The sequence below is a fragment of the Tachysurus vachellii genome, chromosome 6, assembly GCF_030014155.1.
Source record: "Tachysurus vachellii isolate PV-2020 chromosome 6, HZAU_Pvac_v1, whole genome shotgun sequence".
Lineage (NCBI taxonomy): Eukaryota > Metazoa > Chordata > Actinopteri > Siluriformes > Bagridae > Tachysurus > Tachysurus vachellii.
This window is the reverse complement of record NC_083465.1, coordinates 2,085,463-2,111,544: the sequence shown is the minus strand read 5'-3', so window position 1 is coordinate 2,111,544 and position 26,082 is coordinate 2,085,463. Positions and strand designations below refer to the sequence as shown.

The 26,082-nt window shown below is 39.9% G+C and overlaps 1 protein-coding gene across 2 annotated transcripts; it reads left to right on the top strand.

Moving 5' to 3' along the window:
• Positions 1 to 14,591: 14,591 nt before the first annotated feature.
• On the top strand, positions 14,592 to 25,913 carry LOC132846928 (uncharacterized). 2 transcript variants are annotated; one of them, XR_009648566.1, is made up of 20 exons: positions 14,592 to 14,706; positions 15,546 to 15,572; positions 16,148 to 16,492; positions 16,585 to 16,947; positions 17,927 to 18,028; positions 18,111 to 18,203; positions 18,295 to 18,387; positions 18,477 to 18,551; positions 19,732 to 19,833; positions 20,081 to 20,179; positions 20,275 to 20,412; positions 20,598 to 20,699; positions 21,671 to 21,781; positions 23,231 to 23,323; positions 23,485 to 23,568; positions 23,645 to 23,753; positions 24,132 to 24,230; positions 25,066 to 25,084; positions 25,207 to 25,249; positions 25,491 to 25,913. XR_009648566.1 is itself a non-coding variant. In XM_060871734.1 (20 exons), the coding sequence occupies exons 1-20, from the start codon at positions 14,667 to 14,669 to the stop codon at positions 25,521 to 25,523; spliced, it is 2,154 nt and encodes a 717-aa protein (XP_060727717.1). In that variant the 5' UTR covers positions 14,592 to 14,666; the 3' UTR covers positions 25,524 to 25,913. The 2 variants fall into 2 exon arrangements, 1 of the variants encoding a protein (XP_060727717.1); XM_060871734.1 differs by having other exon boundaries at positions 23,661 to 23,753.
• The last annotated feature ends 169 nt before the right edge of the window (positions 25,914 to 26,082 follow it).

The window sequence follows — 26,082 nt, the reverse complement described above, 5'->3', positions numbered from 1 at the left end:
GATGGATAGATAGACGGAGGGATGGCTAGATAGACGGACGGATGAATGGAGAAGGAAGGAAGGGAAGTTTGAATGAAAGAAGGATGGAGGATGGTAGAGAGAGAGGGTTTGAGGTAAATAACAATGGAAGGTAGGTTGGGTTGAGGGAAGTGCCAAAGGGAATAAGGAAGGAATGATGGGAGGAAGGAAGGATGGAAGTGTGTGTGTGTGTGTCTGTATGTGTTTGTGTGTGTGCTCCCTTCTGCTCAGCGTTTCTTGGATTAGCTCCAGCTCGGCTAGGATGAAAGTCTCTGTGAAGATGAATGGAAGAATAAAAGGTAAAGAAATGGTGCAACACGATGAAGCATCAAGGTACACAACAGCTTCCTGATTATCCCAGTGCTGATATTCTCAGTGTTTCTAGAGGAAGATTAAACGATATTCTATTTGTCTTTACATTCCTCTCTAATGTTAGAAAGAAAAAGTCATAAACGTTATATGGTTAAAAAAAAAAAAAAAAGAGATATCCCTTGAAGGAGAGATCACGTGATCACATGAGAAGGTTCATTTCATGTACAGAATAAAAAAAGATTTCATTTCCAAAAAGAAAACAGGACCAGGTCAGTGACGTGTAAAAATGAATTAATGACGTGAAACGTGATTCATGTGAAACGTGATAACATTAATTTCACGTGTGTTAATGTTAATTTACTCCATAAATTGAACTGATTTTCCTCACAAAATCAGACGATTCTCAGCTTGAACAGGGTTCCCTGAAACAGCCTCTTCAGCTCATGCTGTGTCTCATTTCCTCCATCAGAGGGCACTATTGTATCATTTATTTCAGTCTTGATGATTATGTGGGTTTATGCTGCTTTAGCTTGTATCTGCATTAGACATGGAATTTGTACCAAATTGTTACAAAAATTAGAAGTTGAAACTGCTTGATTTCAGGATGAAGCATTTTTGACTCGTAATCTTCAATCCCTAGATTTAAGCTTCTAAAGGTTTGATCTTAACTTTAAATGTATAAAATCAGTGTCACTTTGCTTTCAAACCACAGAAAAAAAGTCCCTGAAATATTCCTCGAAAGCATGTGGCTTGACGTACAGTATAGAGAGCATTAAAGACATTTTATTCTCATGAATGTACAGTGGCGTGAAAAAGTGTTGGCCCCCTTCCTGTTTTTTTTTTGTTTGTTTTTTTGCACGTTTGTCACACTTTAACGTTTCAGATCATCAAACAAATTTAAATATTAGTCAAAGATAACGCAAGTAAACACAACATGCAGTTTTTAAATGAAAGTTTTTATTATTAAGGGAAAACAAAATCCAAACCTACATGACCCTGTGTGAAAAAGTGTTTGCCCCCTAAACCTAATAACTTAGGAGCAAGCACTTAGCAGCAAGAACTTAGCAGCAAGAACTGCAATCAAGCGTTTGCGATAACTTGTAATGAGTCTGTTACAGCTGAGGCTGTGGAGGAATTTTCTTCCACTCATCTTTGCAGAATTGTTGTAATTCAGCCACATTGGAGGGTTTTCGAGCATGAACCGCCTTTTTAGTCACGCCACAGCATCACAATAGGATTCAGGTCAGGACTTTGACTCGGCCGCTCCAAAGTCTTCATTTTGTTTATCTTCAGCCGTTCAGAGGTGGTCTTGCTGGTGCGTTTTGGATCGTTGTCCAGCTGCAGAACCCAAGTTCACTTCAACTTGAGGTCACGAACAGATGACATCGTCCTTCAGGATTTTTTGGTAGACAGCAGAATTCATGGTTCCATTTATCACAGCAATTCTTCTAGATCCTGAAGCAGCAAAACAGCCCCAGACCATCACTCTACTGTACCACCACCATGTTTTACTGTTGGTACAGTACTGTATGATGCTCTTTTTCTGAAATGCAGTGTTACTATTACGCCAGATGTAACGGAACACACACCATCCAAAAAGTTCTACTTTTGTCTCGTCAGTCCACAGAGTATTTTCCCAAAAGTCTTCAAGATCATCAAGATGTTTTCTCGCAAATCTGAGAAGAACCTTTATGTTCTTTTTGCTCAGCAGCGGTTTTCGTATTGAAACTTTGACATGTTACGAACACTGAGGCAAGTGAGGCGGTGGTTTTCCAAAATCAGTGTCATAGACTAATTTTCTCTTTAGGTCATTAAAAAAGGTCTTTAGGTCTAGATAACTGAGAAGTACTGTGAGTAAGGTGATTATAAGAACACATGGCTCACACACCGGACTCGGTTTCCGATGGGATTTTTAAGTCATTAAATCCCTGACACACTAATATTATGTTTGATTTCTGAGTCTGTGAATTTACTGTATCCCCCGGTGTTAGTTTCTGAGGAGGAATAAAGGCTGTAATTCTTTCCAGACTAAAAGGCACCTTTGGAGCGGAGAATTATTACAGTAGGCAGCACCCGTAAATGTTTCTGAGAGTCCATGAAGGAATGCGTTTTATAGCGTGATGGTGTGTAATGAACTCTCAAGAGCATTTGGAGTAGAATCCATATGCGGTTTATATCCAAATAGAGTAAACAGTCAGCGAGGGCAAAGGTACAAAATCGCAAAAAATAAGCGAAGGAAATCCAATAAACAGGCGATGGTCAAACACGGAGAACTTAATACTTCACCAATACGCAGTTAAATACGGCGGTTTAAAAGTCCTTTATGTCCTTTATGTGATCAAATCTCCCTCTGGCTTCTTTATATCATTACAAAGTCGTTTATTTTGCACTGGCTTTTTGTTTTTCACGGGCGAGGTCGTTATTTTACCACACTCCAGACCGAAGGATGGAAAACGTAGCTTCATTAAAGATCATTTTCAGTCTACATATTCTTCAGCCAGCCTTTTGTTAACTGTTTGTTTATATATTTATATGTTTATATATATATGTATTTTTTTGTGAATGTATTACCATGATTTGTTAATATATGCGCAGTGTGAAACCAACTTACACAACCAACTAGCAACTGAAGCCAAAGTATAAATTTCGTTTATTATTCGTGTCGTTATCATTTGTATTTTTTTTTTTTAATGATCTCATTTGCAAAATAGCAAATGGGGAAATGTTTCAAATGATTTTCTGAGGAATAATTCGATCAACTGTAATGAGAAGAGCGAAAAGTCGTTAGCTCTCTAATTAGGCTTTTTATTTATTGGTCACATTTTCGATTTTACAGTTAATACTAAAGCTGTCCAAAGGCTTTTATCTTACCTTTTTTTATTTCTATAAACAATCCATCCCTTTTTTTAGTGCTAGCTTGTATATTTCTGGATTTTTTCCAGCCATCGCATGGTGACTTTCTTTTCTATCTACAAATAATTGCTCAACGTTGTCTGTTTACCCGCTTGCACTTCATCATCTGTTGTAAATCTATTGCTTTAATTGTAGCTAAAGGTCAACCATTCCATATTAATGAATAATTTATGACATCTATAAAATTGCTAATCTTTGGTTTAGTCACTGTTTATAGTATATTATTTTTAAGTCCATGGTTAACTGCAAAAACACAGAAGACCATAATAAGGAAGAAAAGAAAGAAAATACTTTCAGAGATAATAGATAGATCGTTCGGCGTGTGTTGTTGTTTTTGTTGTTGTTGCATTTAAAGCGTGATCGTTTAGCCTCGTTGTAATTAATGAACTAAAATGAATTGCAACTCGAGAACTGAAGAATGCAAATGATGTATCAGAGGTGATCAGATTCACTGTATTCACTTCCTTTCGGCAGTAATTAAGATAAATAGACGGCCATTATCGCCTGTCAAATATGTGTATCTTGACATAATTGGGAAAAATGATGATGGATATTGAAGTGTTGCTGGTCGTCGTCTTCCTCTAAATTTCAGAAACTGTCCGGTTTGTGTAAGCCTGTATAAGAAGGTGTAGTAACTATGATCAAGATGAATCACTAACACAAAAGGTGTTAAGCACAGCTAAGCACAGGTTGGTGATGTCGAGTAAATAACAGAATCAGGTTTCCTTCCTGGCTTAGGATTCTTACTAACTGTAGTACAAATAAGCAGTTGATTAGTACACACCATGAGGGAGCTTTAAAGGTTCTAGAGTTTATTTGCCACATACATAGTTACATAACATGTATTAGCAGACTAGTTTCCAGCGTGGCATAACCCCTGTCAGGACTCTAGGTGGGACCAAACTTCTTTCTTCTGGGTTTATGGTCCCACCTGGGAGAGACCTGGTAGGACTGGTAAGGTCCTTTAATCTGCTGACCCATAAAAGCCAACCGAATGCTTTTATTTTTGATTTTGCTAATAAGAAACAGTGAGCTTATGGTTTCTTCCATGATTTGCAGGAAGCTCATCGTGGTCTGCAAATTAAGAGGTATGATCAAGGCTGTGGGAGTAAGTACGATGTTACTTTCATTCATTCATTCATCTTCTACCACTTATCCGAACTACCTCGGGTCACGGGGAGCCTGTGCCTATCTCGGGCGTCATCGGGCATCAAGGCAGGATACACCCTGGACGGAGTGCCAACCCATCACAGGGCACACACACACACACTCTCATTCACTCACGCACTCACACACTAAGGACAATTTTCCAGAGATGCCAATCAACCTACCATGCATGAAACCCCCGAGGCACGGGGAGAACATGCAAACTCAACACACACAAGGTGGGGGTGGGAATCGAACCCCCAACCCTGGAGGTGTGAGGCGAACGTGCTAACCACTAAGCCACCGTGCCCCCTACGATGTTACTTATGTCCTCCGAATGTTCATAAACCACATTGTCTGCTACTTTACCCAAGACTGGAAACACAGTTCTCTTGCATCATGAAAAAGTTTGTACTCATTCCAGATGAGGAAGGCTACCATATATACAGTACAATGCAGACCTTTAGAAGTCAAGCACAAAAGTCAACTCAAGCACAAAACACATTTCTTAATTCTTTTCCTTTAGCAATATTTAAATCTTGGATTTGCATAATTATTATATACCTTATTATTCATCCAGCTTGTCAATGATGGTTTCAGATGATTAGTCCACTTGTTGCAGATGTTCTGCCAGTTTGAATATTACCAGTTTATCTACGGGTTTCATTCCTGCTGATGCTCTACCTTTAGTGAATAATCAGTTTTCCAGTTCCAGACCTTAAAGTGGGCCCAGTTCTTATCATCCAGACTGTTCTACCCCGTTTCACACACACCCCATATACCCCCTTCCCTCCGACACCATCACATCCAATATTTTCCAACAGCTGGTGTTTATAGAAAGAACCAAGTTTTCTGTGCCCTGTTAATTGCCAATCTGGTAGCCCCTGGGGCCATCATCATCATCAAACTCTCTAGTATGGTGAAAATGAACAGGTTATGACCTCTTTCAGGTTTGTTGCCATTTATTTATAATTGCTGAAGCTCAGAATCTTTCTGTTCATTAATATTTTTTTGAGCTCTCCTTTATGTTATTGTTTGCTTGCCCATCAAAACATCTTCTAAAACTATGAGCCATCTTTCAAGCATGAAAAGGCATCTCCTGGTTATTGAAGGGATTGAGTTTATTTACCTGTGCAGCATCTTTGTGAAGGTTCCAAGTAGAGCCACTGTGGAGATGCTCTCCAGAGAACCTTTGAGGAATCGTGGGAGTTACCAACTGTTATCATGTTTGTATGCTTTTAAGAAAAAATTCCTAAAAGGTTTCTGAGCGTACGACGTTGGCTGATGTAGAGTCACTGTTTTCATGCCAGGAATCATTCAGTTAAAGTCATTAAATTGAAGCCATCCTGAAAAAAAGCATTTCATTGCTTTTAAGCCCAGAAAGGGGTTAATCATCTTTACACAAACCGAGGGCTTGAAAACTTGCCAAAATAAACTTGATCCATGAAGGACACAACAGAAATACAGGATGTGGATGAAATATTAACCAGAGGGTATTTTCAGTGTATCGACACTGAGACAGGATAAAATCTACAGTAGCACCACCAGCTGAACATATTTGACTAACAAGTGAGTCATTTTGACGTTTCTTGCATCATATATCAAACAAGATGTTTGTCAGAACAAGGATGGAGGTTGCCGTCTGTGTTCAAGTAGGTGGGACTGGAAAAATAATGGACACTCTTTTATTAATAATAACAATTATTGTTGTTATTAAGCCATGGACTTTTCTTTGCCGTTACGTTTCTACCCCAGATAGTGTTTCAACAATTAAGCAATACAAAAGACGTGATGCCTGCACCATGCCACACTCTGTACTGTAGATAAATAAGACTTTTAAAGTGAACAGTGCTAAACGGATTAACCTTACAGCAGTCATATGCGTTTCCTGTTTGATCATTTGACTAGCACACTATGCCTGACAGTGCAACATGAAATAAAATGAAGAAAAGCAGGCCAATTCCATCACATCCTCATTATTACTACCCTATACATGAGTAAGTGACAAATAATGACGAATCGCGAGAGGAAAGAGGTCTCAAGTGTATTTTTTTTTCAGCATGATTAATTATTAACACAGATTAATGAGCAACTCTGAGCGGCTAACGCTTTGAATTTAGGATTCTCTAATCTTTTATCAGAAACACACCCTGCACTCAGAGAGAGAGAGTACGTGTGTTGATGTGTTCTGCTTCCTGTTTGGAGGACGCGAGCACAATAAGGATCAGGTGTGATGACAGGGAGGAACAGACGAAGGCGGGGCAGACACGTGACGAGAAACATAAACAGATGCACGTGGCCAGAGTCTGGGCAGAGTCCTTACAGAGCCCCCCCCAAGGCGCGGCTCCCGACGCGCCAATCAGTCCAGGCAGTCCCGACGGGTCCGGGAGGGGGGAGCAAGGCACATGGTGAGGCAGGTGGGGGAAACAAGTCACACAGCGAGGCAGGTGGGGGAAGCGAGGCACATGGTGAGGCAGGTGGCGGAAGCGAGGCACACGTCGAGGCAGGTGGGGGTAGCGAGGCACACGTCGAGACAGGTGGGGGTAGCGAGGCACACAGTGAGACAGGTGGGGAAGCGAGGCACACAGCGAGGCAGGTGGGGGGAGCAAGGCACACGGCGAGGCAGGTGGGGGGAGCAAGGCACATGGCGGCGCAGCCAGAGAGGGCCGCGCAACGTCCACAGCCGAGCTGAAGGGCCGAGCGACGTCCACAGCCGAGCTGAAGGGCCGAGCGATGTCCACAGCCGAGCTGAAGGGCCGAGTGACGTCCACAGCCGAGCTGAAGGGCCAGGCGACGTCCACAGCCGAGCTGAAGGGCCGAGCGACGTCCACAGCCGAGCTGAAGGGCCAGGCGACGTCCACAGCCGAGCTGAAGGGCCGAGCACAACCCCCGATGCACCCAGGCCAGATCCACCCCCAGAGTCCAGGAAAGGGAGGGAGGGAGGAAAAAAAAATCCTCCACAGAACAGGGAAGTCCAAAAACAGGGAAAAACGCGGGCCTTAAACACCCCCCGCGGACAGGAAGTGGGGCAACGTCCTCCACGGAAACCAATTGTGAAGCGACGCCCCCAACCGGAAAGTGCGGGGCGATGTCACAGGACACCGAAAAACAGAACAAACCTCGGGCTGGCGACATGGCCCGCAACCAGGAAGTGAGGCGGCGCCCCCCGCAGAGAAACCGGAAGCGGGGCGGCGTCCCTCACCGAAAAAATGCGGACCAATGTCACCAAACGCACCAAGTCCAGGGGGGAAAAAAACAAACAGGAAAAAAGTACTCCCAGTCGGCCGGTCCAGGTTGCTGCTATCCCACTGGGTCCTAATGTGGCGGCATCTTCTGTAATGAACACGGAACAGAGCGGACCCAAACGCAGGATAGCATAAATAAACAGGGTTTAATGACAGAACACAAAACAGGAACACAGACTCGAGACGGGACTAAACAGAACTAAGACCACAGTAGATGCCGCGCTGCACAAGGCAACGCGGCACAGTTAAATACAAAAAGGACAATGACACAATAAGGATCGGGTGTGATGACAGGGAGGAACAGACGAAGGCGGGGCAGACACGTGATGAGAAACATAAACAGATGCACGTGGCCAGAGTCCTTACACTTAGTGGTTAGCATGTTTGCCTTGAACCTCTGCGGGTTTAATTACTGTTTTCATCATGTGTGTGTCTGGGGGTGGTGGTGGTGTTTTTCCATTGTTTCCACCCTTTTCTCTGGGTTTCCTTCCCAAGTCCAAAGGCATGCTTTATAGGCTAAGTGGCAGCACTGGTTTCAACCAATTATCTTCTCACTTTGTCTTTGTCTTTACTTGGGTGGGCAAGCCCCAAATTGGGTGAGCTAAGCCCACCCTGCCCACTGCTGACACCGGCCCAGCTGATTTGTATCTCTAAATTATCTGTAGTGTGTGATTAGGTTAGGGCTAATTATGATCAAACACTTTTGAGCAATCCAGCTGCAAATACTGCCTTTGTCAGATTATTTACAGACAGAGATGTTTGGATTAGAGGATGGGTTAATGCTTGTGTGAACATGAACAATAACGGTGTTAAACACAGAATTGGCAGCAACACGTCCGTCAGAGATGACGAATCAAAATAAATAAATCTATAAGTACATAAAGGCTTAATGATGCTTGTTAGAACTCATGTAAAAAAAAAAAACAACATACCTACCTGTGTTATCTCCTACCACCTCATGAGGCTGTTTGCTTGGAACGGCGGCACGCCACAGCTTTTATCAGACCCCTGACGGATTTGGCAGAAACATATTTCTCCTCCGGAGAACTATTGATTTCTCCACTAACTTCCCTTTGCTTTCGTATCGATTGGGTAGTTTAGCTTGAAGGCATCTCAATAGGAGCTTTATGGTGAAGCTTTTCTCTGGAGCATGCTTTATTTCGGCATACTCCCATGCAATATACACGAATGCTGCTTAATATCCCCGGTGGCTCACTAATGTAGCCCAGGGATCGATATTTGAAATGATTTGAGAAGATAATACTCATTTCCTTTGGCTGCTATGGAAAAAAAAAACAAGCAAACAACTATGAAGCAGACGTAATTTAATCTGCATTGTAAATGAGTCCATAAAAGTTTATTTTTTACCACTTTATAAGACTTCATAATCATTTGAATCTGTTCGAAATTTCATATTTTAGGTTTGTGATTGGGGGCATGGTGGCTTAATGGTTAGCACGTTCGCCGCACACCTCCAGGGTTGGGGGTTCGATTCCCGCCTCCGCCTTGTGTGTGTGGAGTTTGCATGTTCTCCCCGTGCCTCGGGGGTTTCCTCCGGGTACTCAGGTTTCCTCCCCCAGTCCAAAGACATGCATGGTAGGTTGATTGGCATCTCTGGAAAATTGTCCGTAGTGTGTGATTGTGTGAGTGAATGAGTGTGTGTGTGTGTGCCCTGCGATGGGTTGGCACTCCGTACTGGGTGTATCCTGCCTTGATGCCCGATGACGCCTGAGATGCACAGGCTCCCTGTGACCCGAGGTAGTTCGGATAAGCGGTAGAAGATGAGTGAGAGTGAGGTTTGTGATTTTTTTTTTTAAACCTCATGGAGCTTTAAAATCAAACGCGGGCTCTTTATCGTGCGTGAACGTTTTTGCAACCTTAAAAGTTTATGATGAATTGTGGATTAATCTTCTGTGGCTCTTAAACGCAGAACGCAGCAGAAAGCAGTTTTGCAAAGTCGCTGTGTCCTTGACTGTGGTTTATTATGTATGGAGTCTGTTATTTTTATTTTATTGATTTTTCTCTTGTTGTTTCTGCTGTTGTGTAACACAATATACAAAGTCTATTGTGTATTTGTTTAGTCAAAACAAGTTTATTTATATAGCACATTTTATACACAACGGTAATTCAACGTACTTTACGTAAAAGAAAGTAAAATAATAAAACAATAATCACAACAATAAAACAAAGAATTTAAAAAACTTTTAAAATGATTTACAAATTGCTTTAAAATAAAATTAAAACATAAAAAAAAAAAAGGAAAGGATTATACCGGGCAATCAGTTCGGACGTAGCACAGAAGCTCATTCAGAAAATGCACAGCTAAACAGATGAGTTTTGAGCGTAGCTTTAAATGTGGCTAATGTTTTTGCACATCTGATCTCTTCTGGAAGCTGATTCCAACTGCGGGCAGCATAATAGCCAAAAGCAGATTCCCCTTGTTTGGTGTGAACCCTTGGTATTTCTAACTATTTCTAACAGACTCGATCCTAATGATCTGAGCTTCTCTCTTGCTGTGGCGAGTTCCACATTGAAAGCCTCAAGGCTGTTTCGACTTCCGCCACATTTTCAGCTTTTCCGCATGGTCTTTTCATATCCTGTACTGCTGTTGATTTTCTCCAAGATGATTTTTGTCTACCAGTCGTCTATTCTAATAAGTAGGTGTGGCCTCAAAACTCCATAAAATGATTAGCAGGCTGTTAACTAAGTAGGTGTGGCCTCAAAACTTCACAAAATGATTAGCAGCCCGTTAACTAAGTAGGTGTGGCCTCAAAACTTCACAAAATGATTAGCAGGCCGTCAACTAAGTAGGTGTGGCCTCAAAACTTCACAAAATGATTAGCAGGCCGTTAACTAAGTAGGTGTGGCCTCAAAACTCCACAAAATGATTAGCAGGCGGTTAACTAAGTAGGTGTGGCCTCAAAACTCCACAAAATGCTTAGCATGCGGTTAACTAAGTAGGTGTGGCCTCAAAACTTCACAAAATGATTAGCAGGCGGTTAACTAAGTAGGTGTGGCCTCAAAACTCCACAAAATGATTAGCAGGCGGTTAACTAAGTAGGTGTGGCCTCAAAACTCCACAAAATGCTTAGCATGCGGTTAACTAAGTAGGTGTGGCCTCAAAACTTCACAAAATGATTAGCAGGCGGTTAACTAAGTAGGTGTGGCCTCAAAACTTCACAAAACAATTAGCAGGCGGTTAACTAACAACATTAAATAACATGTTTTTTCTCACCAAAAAAATGGTAGTCACTTCTTGTACATATCTGCATTCATCTGTTTATTTGGAATAAAAGATTTTGCTTATGTTCCCAATCAAACACTGTCTGACTGAATCCTAGTAAACCGTTCTGGCTATTTTTACGGCTCAATCAAAGAGGAAGAGAAGCATGGGAAGAAGAGTGTGGAATGCAGTAATGTTACGGATTGATTTTGCTTGGGGTGTGACAAGGCCAGAGTCAATTTACCATCTTGTATAAGCCCCCATAAATGAAGCCTCGTAATAAGTTTAAAATTAAAAGTTAATTTAAGACGTTATATAGTAATGCTTCCTGATTTTGGTTTCCATTGGCAAATCTTAATTTTATTTAATCAAACTCTCGCCGTTTATATCACACCGTATATACCAAGGTGCTCTTAAAATCCCAAGTCTGATTGGTCAAAAGGCTGATTAACTTTTCCACTATGACTCGCTATCAACAATATTGCCGGTTTATGTTATAACGTTATTGTTTCTATAGCAACAGTTCAGTCAAAGATAAGAATAACTTGGAGTTGGATGTAAAACAATCATTAAGACAAATAATAAGTCAAATAATTGTTTGATTCGTCGATATGTTGACGTTTGTTGTTTCGGCTTCGTGTGCGCTGTTTTGTTTTTACAAACGAAATCATGTTACGAAATAAATATATATTTTTTAGCTATTCCTGCATTTGGGTCTAAATTTTATCCATGAAGACAGCTGTATTTTTGTTTTGTTTTGATTGTTTTTTGTTTTGTAGAGTTAGCTGTAGCTAAAACTGGTCTGTCCCGAGAAAGAAGTAAACCACATACACACTGAAACTCCTCAAGGTTGAAACAAAAACATCATTTTTTTTCTGGTAATTGAAGGTTCCGTTCATTTCAGTTTGGAGATGTGGTAAATAAAAGCATGAAATTTAAAGACTGATAAACGGAGTGTTTTTTTTGTTTAACACGGTGCGATATTTTTAAGGCCAAACTTAAACAGGTTTTTCTGCCGTACCCGCTTTGAGATATTTGATCCGAACCACTGAGTTGATGGTTCGTACATCAATACTTAGTGTTCAGCGAACTAGGAGATTACATTATGGAGAATTTCGATTGCCGGGGCAATGTTATGTGAAATGAAAGCATAAAATCAAAGTGATATTAGCTCTCAGAGGAGAGAAACTGGCTGGGAGGAAGGGTGTGTACTGTATGTGTGGAGACAACAGAGGTGTGATGGTTCTAAGGACTGTTTCTAAGAGTTTTTAGAAAAAATAAAAGAAATAAAATGCACTGGGATGAAAGGAAACTGGTAAGAAACCACCATATGGCCACAAACTTGCCCTTGAAGCCTCTGTAATCTGTAACCATGAATGGAAAATAACAAGCAGGGAGCTGATTGGTGTTTGTGGTATTACTAACAGATGCCTCCACACCTATGCAGTGACCTGAGTTCAGGCTCGAGGATGCAGGCCGTCACATACCATCAGATCAGCAGCTCGCTCCAGAAGGTTTTCATGCAGGGGGTGAGTTAGATGGTCAGCTGAGAATGCTCAGGGATTCAGTACCTGTTCCTAGAGTACATCCAGGTTTATTTTACAAGGACTTTCTCATCCTGGGGAATGAATATAGTCTAAAAATGTTTGATATATCCGTGTTTAAAATGCTATTGAGAAGGGGGAAGAGATGGAGAGAAAAGGAGAGAGGGAGAGAAAGATTGAGGAAGAGAGTGAGGCAGAGAAAGAGAAGGGGAAGAGAGAAAGACAGAGAGAGAAGGGGGGGACAGAGAGGGAGAGAAAGAGAGGGGGAAGAGAGAGATACACAGAAAGAAAGGCAGGGAACAGAAAGAGTGGGGAGACCGAGAAAGAGGAGTGGACAAGGGAGAGAGAAAGAGAGAGAGACAGAGAAGGGGGAGAGAGAAACCTCACAGATCCCCACAAGCGAACTGAACTGGGACTCGTTTGGTAAGAAACATGCCATTGCGTGTTTGTAGGCATCACACGTTTTTTTAATCCCTGCAGCTTATCCACTCTACAGCAGTGACATTTAAACACGCGTCCGACTCGCTCTTTGCGTGGGCCGATCTGTTATAAACCTCTTTAGCATCAGAAAACCTAATGAGAAAAAAGAGCTCAAGTCTGTTCATTTCTCTCTCAGATGATACTCGCACTGTAGAGCTAACACTTCCTTTTTATCATTCAGGGATCAATAGGAGTATTTTCATTAGGAGAACATTTCAAACCTTCGATACGTGTTCCTCAAGGAATCATATGGGAACAGAGAAATTATGGAATTTTAATCATATGAGTCGTTTTAAGTCACAGCAGGTGTAAACTCTATTAGGGAGAAGAGCGAATTCACAACGAGCTTCTGAAAACAAGGAGTGTGTAGATATACTATAGATATAGAATGGAGTCTGTGTGTGTTTATGAGTCTCTATGTATCATTTATAGTATAGAGTCTATGAGGCAGTAATGAGGATTAGTATGTTCTGGTGATGAAGATCTCTCCTGGTGTGAGGATTGGAATTGCCAGGTGAGACATAGTCGACTTCTCACAAGGAAAGATGGACTCCAGAAATGGATATATTCACAATGGGATCTGCAACTTATTCCAACAGACTTTATAACAATATCATGTGGTGCCTGGATCTCAGCTATTCTGTCACGACAATGACGATTCCCATTTCCCACTGCCAGGAGGTAAGACCGTTCTGCACCCACCACTGCTGCTGCTGCCCATGGGATAGCGCTGAGTAGGAGGTCTTTAAATAAATGATTTCCTCATGGGAGACCAGCATCTGTTCATGCACAGAGTTTACATTTTCAGCCGTTAATCGATTGCGTAGAAGGTGGAAGACGTGGCAGCAGATTGCAGTTCGGAGTTCACTCAGTGAAGTTACAGCTTTAGTTCAAATATTGGCACAGTCTAATTTTAGGTTTTGTAGTGCCATGGGTTTAAAAAAAAACACAAAAAGGCAACAATATGAAATCACACTATGAAAAACTGGTGTGTGTTCAAACATAGGTTAATAAACCACACCCACTTATCAAGGTTAATAAACCACTCCCACTTATCAAGGTTAATAAACCACGCCCACTTATCAAGGTTAATAAACCACTCCCACTTATCAAGGTTAATAAACCACTCCCACTTATTAATGTTAAAAAAATCACGCCCACTTATCAAATTTAATAAACCACGCCCACTTATCAAGTTTTATAAACCACTCCCAACAACTGCCTATATCTCTGCCCGTGTGTCTCACTGCCCATGTGTCCCACTATCTGTATGTCTCACTGTCTGCCTTTCTTTCTGCCCATGTGTCTCACTGCCTGCCTGTCTCAAGACATGGGCAGAGGAGACAGGCAGGCAGTGAGACACATGGGCAGAAAGAAAGGCACACAGTGAGACACACAGTAAGACAGTCTCACTGTCTGCCTTTCTTTCTGCCCAAGTGTCTCATTGCCTGCCTGTCTCTCTGCAAATGTGTCTCACTGTTTGTGTGTCTGTCTGCCCGTCTGTCTCACTGTATTTGTTTCTCTCTGCTCATGTGTGTGTCACAGTCTGCATGTCTCACTACCTGCATTTCTCACAGTCTAAATCACTGCCTGCGTGTCTAACCCCTTCAGAATGAATAAAATCAGACCTAAGTGCATATAAGTGCATGAGCCTGTAGGACACAATTCTAGTCTGTGTTTTTTTACCAGCAGGTGGCGTTAATTGCCTTCCAGGCAAGTTTGGAGTAAACAAAGTTTGCAGATTGAATATCCTTCCTGAATGTATCCAGGAAGCAATGCAAGATAATGTTAAGAAATGCTGTTGTTCTTTTTCGCACTCTTACAGGTAAGTGTTTATTATATATACCAGGTGCGAGATGTTTTCATGCAGATGTAAATGTAATGAATAATAAGCTATGGATATGTCATAAAGCAAGTAACAATTATAAAGAAACTGTCTGACTTGCACAGACTTTGATTTTGTTATGATTGAGGATTTCTGTCTGACTGAAACAAAGTGAATAGAAGTAGAAGAAGAAAGTCTTATTTTCATTTTCCACACAGCACAAGGGCTTCGTAGACAGAATATAACAGGTTATTCCCAGACACTGGATTTGGTAAAGTAATATTATAATAATGCGTCCAACATTTTGAACAACCATGCCGTCGTTGCTGAATCTCAGCCAAATACTGTTTATAACGGTGAGCTTTTTTACTGCTCTAACTAACTCGTGCTCACTCGATGAGTGTTTTGCTGAAACAGTTTGCCTAAAACACCCAAGAGCAACATTGACACTAAGTCAGGCAGTTTTTCGAATCTTTTATTTTGTAAATTAATCATTTAAAAAATAACAGTTCTCATAAAGAACTTTTATTTTGTAAATTATTAATAGTTTAGGGTGCATTTGTTTTTTATTTGAAATCTGGATTGCATACTAACATTTTGCCTCATTTTTTTGACAGACCACCAATTATAGGAGTTAAAGTTTCTCTACTAATCGGATCTTTATCTGTACTTTAAAACGTACTGTACTGGATCATGCCAGTTATTCATTGCATCCTACCAAATGAAAAAGTCAGGCGTATTCAGTTTCCATCAGTCTGAGTCTGACATGCCTCACTTTTTTCCTGCACTTGACTGGATTGTTTTGCTAAGTAAAACTGACATTATTTTCTTGTTCTTAGTGCTTGCCTTTGCTGTTGGACATGAAGGTAAGGCTCATCAGTGTCAAAAGGTGTAACTGTGATGTTGTAAAAGTTAAATATCCACCAAGGGCGGTGGTTAACATCTGGACATGCTCTGTAGGGGTTGTGGATCACAAGTGACAGCAGTGACATCATAATAGGCTCTCAGGTTAGCTGTTCCAGATGTTTGATTCTGTATAAGTTCTTTCTAATGAGTCTTTAAAGAGCTTCAGACTTTAGGTTTATTCTCTCTGCACAGTTCTGCCATTAAAAATTTGAAACCTGATCTCTGGTGCAGTGGTGGCTCGAGCGTTTAAGGCTCTGGGTTGTTGACCAGAGGATCAGCGTTCAAGCTCCAGCACTGCCAAGCTGCCACTGGTGGTCCCTTGAGCAATGTCTCACTGTAATGAAATTTCTTTACAAGATTTCTAATGTCGTCTTTGTCCTAGACCAATATGATAAAATTGGGCAGGGTTTACATTATATATTGTTGGTGAAGAAGCAGAGGTGGGATTAACATGTGTGTTTGCTCTATACATACATTTATTTGCTTTTTGGTTTTGAGAATCTATAATTGCATGTATGATTTTGCATGGATCCAGGTCTCCATGTCCACGGTCCCTCGGGTCCGGTTGTGGCCCAGCTGGGAGGTTCGGTTCTCCTGCCATGCTTTGTTGAAAGCCCACTGCCTCTGGAAGGTCTGCAGGTGGAATGGAGAAAGACGGATTCCGATTCTCTAGTCGGTCTCTTCCAACAAGGAAAAAGTCGTCCAGATCTTCAGAGTCAGGGGTTTAGAGGCAGAGTGGACTTTTTTCCACATGAGCTCACAAAAGGGAACTTCTCCATCTTACTCAAAAATGTGGTTGAAGAAGACACTGGAGGTTACAGATGTAAAGTAAATACAACTCAAGACTCCAGTGAGGTCATAATGGAAGTTAGTAATATCTGTAAGTAACCGTCTGTCCATCTATCTATTTAAGTTACAATGCAAATACACCACAAAAATATGATCATCAGTCAGATGCATTCTTTCTTTTAGGGAGTCTTGTGGTGACTGGGGCAGACCGAGCCATCTTTGCCCCTGCGGGTCAGGATGTTATACTGAATTGCTCTGTAGATTCAAATGTACCAGCCAGCGAGATTGAAGAAGTGACCTGGAAAAAAATGGACAGAGAGAGAGAACATGACATATCTGTCCTGCTTTATCAAGACAAGAAGATTTTCCCAGACTCCTCACATGAGAGCTATTGGGGGAGAGTTGATTTCTTTTCTTCTGAAATCCCGAAAGGAAACTTCTCGCTTAAGCTGATGGATGTAAACATGGAAGATAAAGGAGAGTTCACGTGTGAGGTCCACACCAGGAACATGTCAGGACAAACCACTGTGGTTCTGCAAAGAATTGGTAATAGCTCTTGTTTCTTTCCCATTGGGATATGTGTATCATAGGGACAGGTGTGCTATTACTCCTGAACGTCTTGTGCATGTGGCCAAAAACTGGTTTTCAAGCCATAGAGGCATGCTGACACGCTTGTATCAAATGTCCTCTCATACCTCCGAGGGAGTAGATCTGATGTATAGACATTGTTTTTTCGTAATTTTTTTCACAAATGTCCAGAAAATTGTATTATTTCAGCACCATACCTCCCTTACTTTCATGGCATCAGTGACAAAGATATGAATGACATTTCCAAGTGTTCGTCTTAGTCCACAGAGTCAGGAAATCCCATTTGGGAAGGTACACATCAAGCGGAATTTCCCGTCGGAATTCGCAAATTCCCAGTATGGTAAAATGAGTCTGGAGAACAAACAGACACTGTATAGATTTACTGCCTCCACAGGGATACTTTGACAACTAACTAATCCTGACCCAGATACCTGTCAGAATGCTCAGGAGTCATCTCTCTAGTTCCTGATCAAATATCCCACATTCACACTCGGTAAGCAGGATCCAACAGACCATAAACAGTACAAACTACTGCAGCCATGTTGCATTTTTGCATAATCGCAAATGCATAATGGGGGCGACAATACCCTCGACCCATTTTGCTGAATTCCATTATGGGTCAAATATTATCACTTGGCTGACTAAGGAGAATTGCGTTATGTGTATTTTAGTGATGTTATCTGCATGTTTGCATTTGTGTTATGGAACTTTTAAAATCAAATCAAATTTTTATTTGTCACATACACATACATACAGGGTACGACATGCAGTGAAATGCTTTCATCTGTCCGGTATATACGCAGAAAAAAGGAATGCAATTTAAGATAAAAAATAAACCACAACCATCACAAGCCTATTACATCAATGCGGCCAAATCGTTACGCCAGTTAAAATGCCTCAGAGTTAAAACATCTGCTTTATCATTACATCACTACAGGTTTATCGGCCCTTCATGTGTCCATATTGGTGTTGTGCTCTGTTGCACTGGTGCTTTCAGTGGGATTGTGTGTTCCTGTTTTCAACAAGTTGAGAAGGAAAGGTATTTTTACAGCACACTGTTTGTGTTATGGAAAAATTATCTCGCGATCATATCTATATATTAATAATCATCTTTCTCCCAGTTACTAACAGGAAATCAATGACGATGTACGCTTTGCTAACTCTTTGTCCAAATATCTGCATCTGTATTGCTTTTGGATTGTGGTCATCGGAAGGTAACTTAATTGCCAATTATTTGCATTTCCAACAGATTTGGGACTTCGCATATAATAAATGTCGGAATTTTGCTTTGATTTCCTACTACAGGGATTTTCTCAGAGATCGTCGCTTGTTCAGCTGTCAGTATTGGACGGCCCATAATGCTGATAAAGACCGCACCTTATCTTGACAGATTACCCGGTAAGTGCCATTTAAGTATTTTGGTCACAACATTCTTTGTATAAAACTACATTACTTTTAAAAATAACAAGTGCTAATTTATTTAATAGATCGTGTGCAGAAATACGTAAAAGCTTTGGCTGTACCGCTTTACTATTTGATACCAGCAGTGGCTTCATGTTTACGTAAGTAAAACCTTTCATGTGAAATAAATCCAGTGTTGTATAAAGTACTAGAAAGCAATACCTGAGTAAAAGTACAAGTATCGTACTAGAAAAAGACTTTGGTAGAAGTGAAAGTTACCTTTTAGAATATTACTCAAGTAAAAGTCTTAAAGTATCTGATATTTACTGTACTTAAGTATCAAAAGTCATTTTCTGATATTTAATATACTTAAGTATTTGAAGTAAAAGTAAAAAGTAAAGTTTCAGTGATTTTCAGTAGGTATAAGAGACACTTCATCCGGTAGGAAGAATCTTTCATTCCAATGTACAGAAACATTTCTTGCAAATACGGCCAGGGGTGTATAACGTTATCTTCTTCACCCTGTTCACCGAGTTCACCACTGTCGTCCGGGTGGACGTCTACGATTACGGGAGGTCCTCCAGTAGGTGCTTCCATGGCGGTTTCAGTTGTGCTTCCGCCTCCTTTTGGCAACATTACGCTGAAATAGAGCGTGCAGACGAGCGTAATGCAATCTAGGAGCAGTGATTCGCCAAACCTCCCTTATTGCAGTCACACACATTTCTTCTTATTTTATTTTGTAGTAACGAGTAACGAAGACGCTTAATGGAAATATAGCGGAGTACAAGTATACATTTTATCTAGGAAGTGTAGTGGAGTAAAAGTGAAAGTTGACATAAAGTAAAGTACAGATACGTGAAATTTCTACTTAAGTACAGTAACGAAGTATTTGTACTCCGTTACATTACAACACTGAATAAATCCATCGTTGCTATTCTGATAATGTTGCTAAGGAGTGTAAAGAAATCTATATGGAAATTGTGTATATATTTGAATTATAAGTAGAAATGTTCCCGTAGAATACCTTAGTCTGCTTTACATGAGAGAACAAGTTTGTTGCCACAATTTAAAAAAAAAACTAGGGCTGTGTTGATTTAAGTGGTTAAGACTTTGGGTTGTTGATTGAAAAGTCGGGGTTTAAGCCTTATCAACTCCAAGTCGCTACCATATAACCGTGAGCAAGGCCACTAACCCTCTCAAGTGGTGCCGTACATAGCTGGTATATGTGAAGAAAGAAATTCCTCTGTTCTGTACAGTATGTATGTTAATAATTAATGAATGAATAATGAATAATTAATCATTTTTTATTATTGATTTTCTTTGTTTTTACTTTTCTTTTAGTTTTTTTTGATAATCTCCTTCAGGCCCAGACAGCATATGAACATATGAAAACATTAATGGCGGTGGTAATATCCGTGTCAGTCGCCGCCGCTGTCGTTTTAGGTAAGAATCAATATGCATTGTGTATCTATTTTCATATCTATTATAGTGTTCAATAAATTAACTTTCATCTGGATTTCTGAAAAATAACCCATTCCAAATTGTTCATTCTGTAACATAAGTATACTGGTAAGAGAAGTTTAGATTTAAAGCTAGTACTCAGAGGTCTTTGTGAACTTCTCTGCAAAATTGAAAACAAAATATAACTAGTAAAACCAATTCCAACAAGTTCCCATTTATTCTTCTGCAGCTGTTATTGATCTGAATATATTTTCGACTGTGTGCCTCGAAACCTTCAATGGCGCTTTGCTTGCTCTTTTCATCCATCAATCTAATAACGCTAATTTCGGTAAGTTATTTTTATTGTGTGTTGAAGTTCGGAATTGAAGTCTTAGCATGCTGCTTGATACTTATTGGTCACCTACTGTACTGCACATCTTTCAGACCTTTGTGCAATCCGTATTGTGAACAATCCATGCATCAACAATATACCGATAGTTGCAACATTGCCACCTCTCATCGTGGCACTGATGATGCTTCTGTTTTTTCAAAAGCATTACTTTCAGCGAAAACCTTTCGGTTGTAAGTGTCCATCATTTGTTTTATATTTTAACATATAGTATTGAATATACTGTAGTACATTTCTTATATTTGGTACATGGAATAATTTATTATATATTTTACTTTATTACGGAATTTGTATTCTGTAAGACTGTCAGAAATTGAGCGGATGTGAAACATGATGCATCTAATTTTTATTATCTCAGGTTTGCATATTGCTGTGGCATCTGTTTTTGTGAGTTTGTTCAGCCTGCTGGATATATCATTTTTTGTGCTCATGGGATTTATCCTTCAAGATTTTACCAAAGGTAAGAAGCTCAGTAAAATTTAGGAAATCACACATCGGATCCTGATGAATTAAATATAAAAATTTTACTTATATACATTGTCTAATTTGTTGAGAACAAAAATGATGTGGTGATGGTCAATGGAAACCAAAATCAATCCACTGAGATTTGGAATCGAAATCACACCAAAAAATCTAATCAAAGTCTAATCAAAGTTGAATGAATTTCATCACAGCAATTCATAATATAAGTCAGTATTGTACATGGCCATCACATGCCTGTGTACTTAAGCCTGCTCCTGTGGGCATGGTACTGTAGATGTTTTCTGGGGATCTCCTCCCAGACCGGGACTAGGGTATCAACGAGCTTCTAAACATTGTCTCCTGGACATAGTCAAGTAGTTTGTGGTCTACTTGACGGCTTCGGATGCCTGCCTATTTTTTGGGAATCGTGATTTGATTTTTTCCCCCATCACGTATTATTCTAAATTCTTTATTCCAAAAGGAACAGTGTATAATTAATAATCATCTCAATTTGGGGCACGGTGGCTTACTGGTTAGCACGTTCTCCTCACACCTCCAGGGTTGGGGGTTCAATTCCCGCCTCCGCCTTGTGTGTGTGGAGGTTGCATGTTCTCCCCATGCCTCGTTGGTTTCCTCCAGGTACTCCGGTTTCCTCCCCTGGTCCAAAGACATGCATGGTAGGTTGATTGGCATCTCTGGAGAATTGTCCGTAGTGTGTGATTGTGTGAGTCAATGAGAGTGTGTGTGTGTGTGTGCCCTGCGATGGGTTGGCACTCCATCCAGGGTGTATCCTGCCTTGATGCCCGATGACGCCTGAGATAGGCACAGGCTCCCCGTGACCCGAGGTAGTTCGGATAAGCGGTAGAAAATGAATGAATGAATGAATGAATGATCTCAATATTATTAACCCAGTTTATGTATATTTATGTAAATGTATATTTAAAAACAAATGAATGTTCCTGGTTTTAGTATGGATATTTCCAGTTGAGTCGGTAATCTATATCATTGCGTGGCTAGCAGTGATTGCTCTACTGCGAAGGCAAAGGCAAGGATGTTGCTCCCAATGGAGAGGGCTTGGATGTAAGTATGGTTCTCTTTAATAATTTGTCATTTATAAGATTTACAAATCCAGTGGAACTTTGACACCCTGTCCACCCTTGCTTTTGTTTTAAAAGCTAGGTTGAATCTGCTGTTCTAATTAGAGATGAGCTGGATACTCGGCTGAAACGAGTATCCGGTACGGATAAAGCACTTCTGCCGAGTACGAGTATTATACGAGTAATACGAGTCAATATCTGTGCTCGGATTGAATGAAAATCATCATTGGGTAGCTGATTGTGTCAGCGTTCTGTGATAGGCTAGTCACAGCGCCCCTCCCCTACAGTGATAGGCTAGTCACAGCACCCCTCCCCTACACACATACAGATGTATTGTGTTGCTGTGTCTCGCTCTGCTCACTCACAGTCACACACAGAACAGCTCTCTGTCTCTCCCTCACTCACTCGGGTTCGCGGGTCTTTTCCGTTAACGTTTAGGGTTTCTTCAGCTTTTTACTTCGGGTTGTAACGTTAATAATACGTACTTACTAACCAGTAGAGTTCTGGTAAATGTGGGTTCGTTTAGACGTGGTGCTTGCTTGGTAGAATGTGACTCGCATTGCGTCTCTGCCTGTCGGAGATTTTTTTTCTTTTTTAAACCTTCAGCTGCCTCTAACCAGTAACCAGAGACTGAGTGTCTGACACGTTTTTGCTGTATTTCATAAATACATAAAGGTAGTAAGCTAGTGTTATAAATATTACAAATTAATTATTACCAGTTAAAGCCCTGCCCATTTCAAGACAAGCCCCGCCCACTCCGAGTACAGATATAGATACGGATAATTCATATGGTTAACGGATACAGATACAGATAATGCTGTACTCGCTCATCCCTAGTTCTAATGATACCACCTGTACTAATTCTTTCCAACTGAACGATTCAACTCTTCAGTCTTTTAGTTCAGCTGTTCAAGACCCTACTGAAATCAGAAAACTGTTAAAGGCAACCGTTTTCACACATTAGCAACAAGCCTTGAAGCAGAAACCTGGAGCAATCTATATATACTCCATCTACTACTATCTATGAGGGATCCCAATCAATCCCCAAACTAGCTTTTAGATATAATCTTTACAGCCTCCTCTGAGTGTCTACCCAACTGCAAACTCCAGACAGAGAGTAAGGATCCTTAAACTCAAACCCCTTTTAACACCCCCAGCCAACCACCACCCAACACCACCACCCCACTATCACTCAACCACCATCGCCACCACCCAACAACTCAACCTCCCCCACCACCCAACAACCCCAAAAAAACCACTAGCCTACAACCCAACCACCATCACCACCACCCAACCAACACCCAACAACTCAACCACCAACTACCCCACCCAATTACTCTTCTAGTAATTCTTATAAAGGAAGTCTATTAAAGTTATCATTTATAATTCTCAAGGTACACTTATTATATTGAATGTTTTTTTTTTTTTTCAGATTTGTGTTGTGTTGTCATTGTCTTGTTTCTAATCAGTGCAATTGGTGCACTCTGCCTTCATTTTGCTACGGAGGCCTTGGAACATAAAAAAGGTACTTAATAACCTGAAGTACAGTTATACGCCTAAAACCTTTTATCTATTATAATTTCATTTATCGAACATTGTTTTTGTGGAAAATTAAATAGACACTTTAATCAGTTTAGAAAGTGGAGCTTTTTAAATTTACATGTAATGTCTTGGTGATGCTTTTAGATCGTGCTGGATATGTGGCTTTGGTCATTTTACTCCATGTTTTAGCAGCAACATTGTTGTTCAAACATCCAACACATTTGCCGGGTGAGTATAAAAAAAAAATCTCCTACGTATATTATGTTTGATTACGAAGAAAAAAATTAAACATAGTTAATAAAAGATCTTCTTTATTACAGAGTTTCTTCACGTTATGATCTTCATGTTTGGATCTGTAGGACTCGTTGTTGTAAATTCACTCGTTCTTGTCGTGGAACTATTTCTAAAATCAGGTACCAGAACACTGCGCCATGCCACGTTAAGAGAAATATTACTACTGTATTATAAGTTATATAATAACCTATATAAGTTCGAAATCAGTTGAATGTGCCATGGCTTGTTAGTAGAGAAGTAGTTTGGTTGGTCTTCTCATCCGGTTGCTGCTGTCAGGATTTTATTTTTAAATAAATCCCTGGTTAAATCTTGATCTAAAATATATCCTTATTTCACCCGGTTGCCAGGTCGTGTCCTGTGAACAGTCATGTGTTACTGTATGTCATCAGAACTGGAATCTTTTTGAATAAGCTTTTCTAAAAGTTTAATGTCAGTTTGAGTTAATACGCTGAAAGTATTCAATAAATGTGAGACTTATCTGTAGTAATGGCTTCTAGGGAAAGGAGCACGGACTGTAGAAGATCTACGTGTGATCGTTTTACCGTTTGAAACTGCGTTTGTTTTGGCTTGGCTCGCTTTGCAAATCTACAGTGCCTGTGAGTAATGTCTAAAGCAATTAATTTAGTTTTCTGCACATTTATTAAATATATATATATATATATATATATATATATATATATATATATATATATATATATATACACACACACACACACACACTCACCGGCCACTTTATTAGGTACACCTTACTAGTACCGGTGTGGTCTTCTGCTGCTGTAGCCCATCCGCCCTTAAGTTTCGACATGTTGTGCGTTCAGAGATGCTCTTCTGCATACTTCGGTTGTAACGAGTGGTTATTTGAGTTACTGTTGCCTTTCTATCAGCTCGAACCAGTCTGGCCATTCTCCTCTGACCTCTGGCATCAACAAGGCATTTGCGCCCACAGAACTGCTGAAGCGCTCACTGGATATTTTCTCTTTTTCGGACCATTCTCTGTAAACCCTAGAGATGGTTGTGCGTGAAAATCCCAGTAGATAAGCAGTTTCTGAAATACTCAGACCAGCCCATCTGGCAACAACCATGCCACGTTCAAAGTCACTTAAATCACCTTTCTTCCCCATTCTGACGCTCAATTTGAACTGCAGCAGATCGTCTTGACCATGTCTACATGCCTAAATGCATTTAGTTGCTGCCATGTGATTGGCTGATTAGAAATTTGCGTTAACGAGCAGTTGGACAGGTGTACCTAATAAAGTGGATAGTGAGTGTATATATATATATATATATATATATATATGTATATATATATATATATATACATATATATATATATATATATATATTCACTGCGATGCAAAGAAAATATATGTAGGATTTAGAATTTATACATAAATTGTGTTTATAATTGAACGTGTTCTGTATATGATACAGGGATGAGATTACAAGTCCGGTAAGCTTTTCTTTTGTTTGTGTTAAACATAAATTTAAATGAATTTTTGTTGATCTCAGATAAAAAACAATTAAATTGGTGACTTTTCCATTAACTTTTCCACTTTGTTATTGTTTAAACAGAATAAAAAATAATTTTGAAGAAGGGAGAGTCCCAGCACCTGAGGTATGGCACTTTCCCATAAATGTTTATATTCAAAGATCTCATAGTGTGATTTAATTTAATTTGCTCTGATTTATTGTTTAATTTTAAAATTAAAAATTATAAAAGACGATTGGGCTAATACACAGAATCACACAAATGCTTCAAAAACATTTATCTCTCCTCCATTCCTTTTAAAAATGAAAAAAAAAATAATAATTTATTTGTGTGGTCATGTGACTTGTTTGTTTCTGAAATTCTTTAGGAAATGGAGGCTCTTCCTGTCCGACGTATCTGAGAAGATCAATAAACTGAATCTGCATAAAATATTATAACCCACACCTTATCAGTGAATTATTGAAGAAACTGTTCATATGTTCAAAAGAAACATTGTGAAAGTATCGTACATTTCCAGCTCATAAAAGACCAAAATGTGACCCGAGGTAGTTCGGATAAGCGGTAAAAAATGAATAAATGAATGAATGAATGTTTAACCCATTACATTTTGTTACCACTTTTCAAATTGCCTCTGTCTTGTATAGTAAAAATAGTTTGTTGTTTAAGTCTTCAGTATATTGGACCCTTCACCCTATAAATAAAGATGCTTCATTTTAACCTTGAGGATTAAGTTATGTGTAAAAATGTATTCTTCTTTTGAAATTGTAATAAAGCAGATTTATGGATTTCAGACCAAGACGCCAGATTTTCAACCATAGTTCACTTTGTACTGCCATTAGTTTTCAAATTGCTGTAATTTTATTTTTTAAAGAGAAATCCTTATCAATCTAAAAGTAATAAGGCAATATTTTAACCCGGAGATTTGCTGTCTGTGTCCTCCATGGCCTCTGATTTCTTTT

Bases quoted from the DNA above. Each gene is read 5' to 3' on its own strand.
- LOC132846928 (XM_060871734.1), top strand. From the start codon at position 14,667: ATGTTAAGAAATGCTGTTGTTCTTTTTCGCACTCTTACAG. The intron at 15,573-16,147 runs GTAAGGCTCATC...GCATGGATCCAG, and splicing joins CTTTGCTGTTGGACATGAAG to GTCTCCATGTCCACGGTCCC. The intron at 16,948-17,926 runs GTAATAGCTCTT...ACATCACTACAG, and splicing joins TGTGGTTCTGCAAAGAATTG to GTTTATCGGCCCTTCATGTG.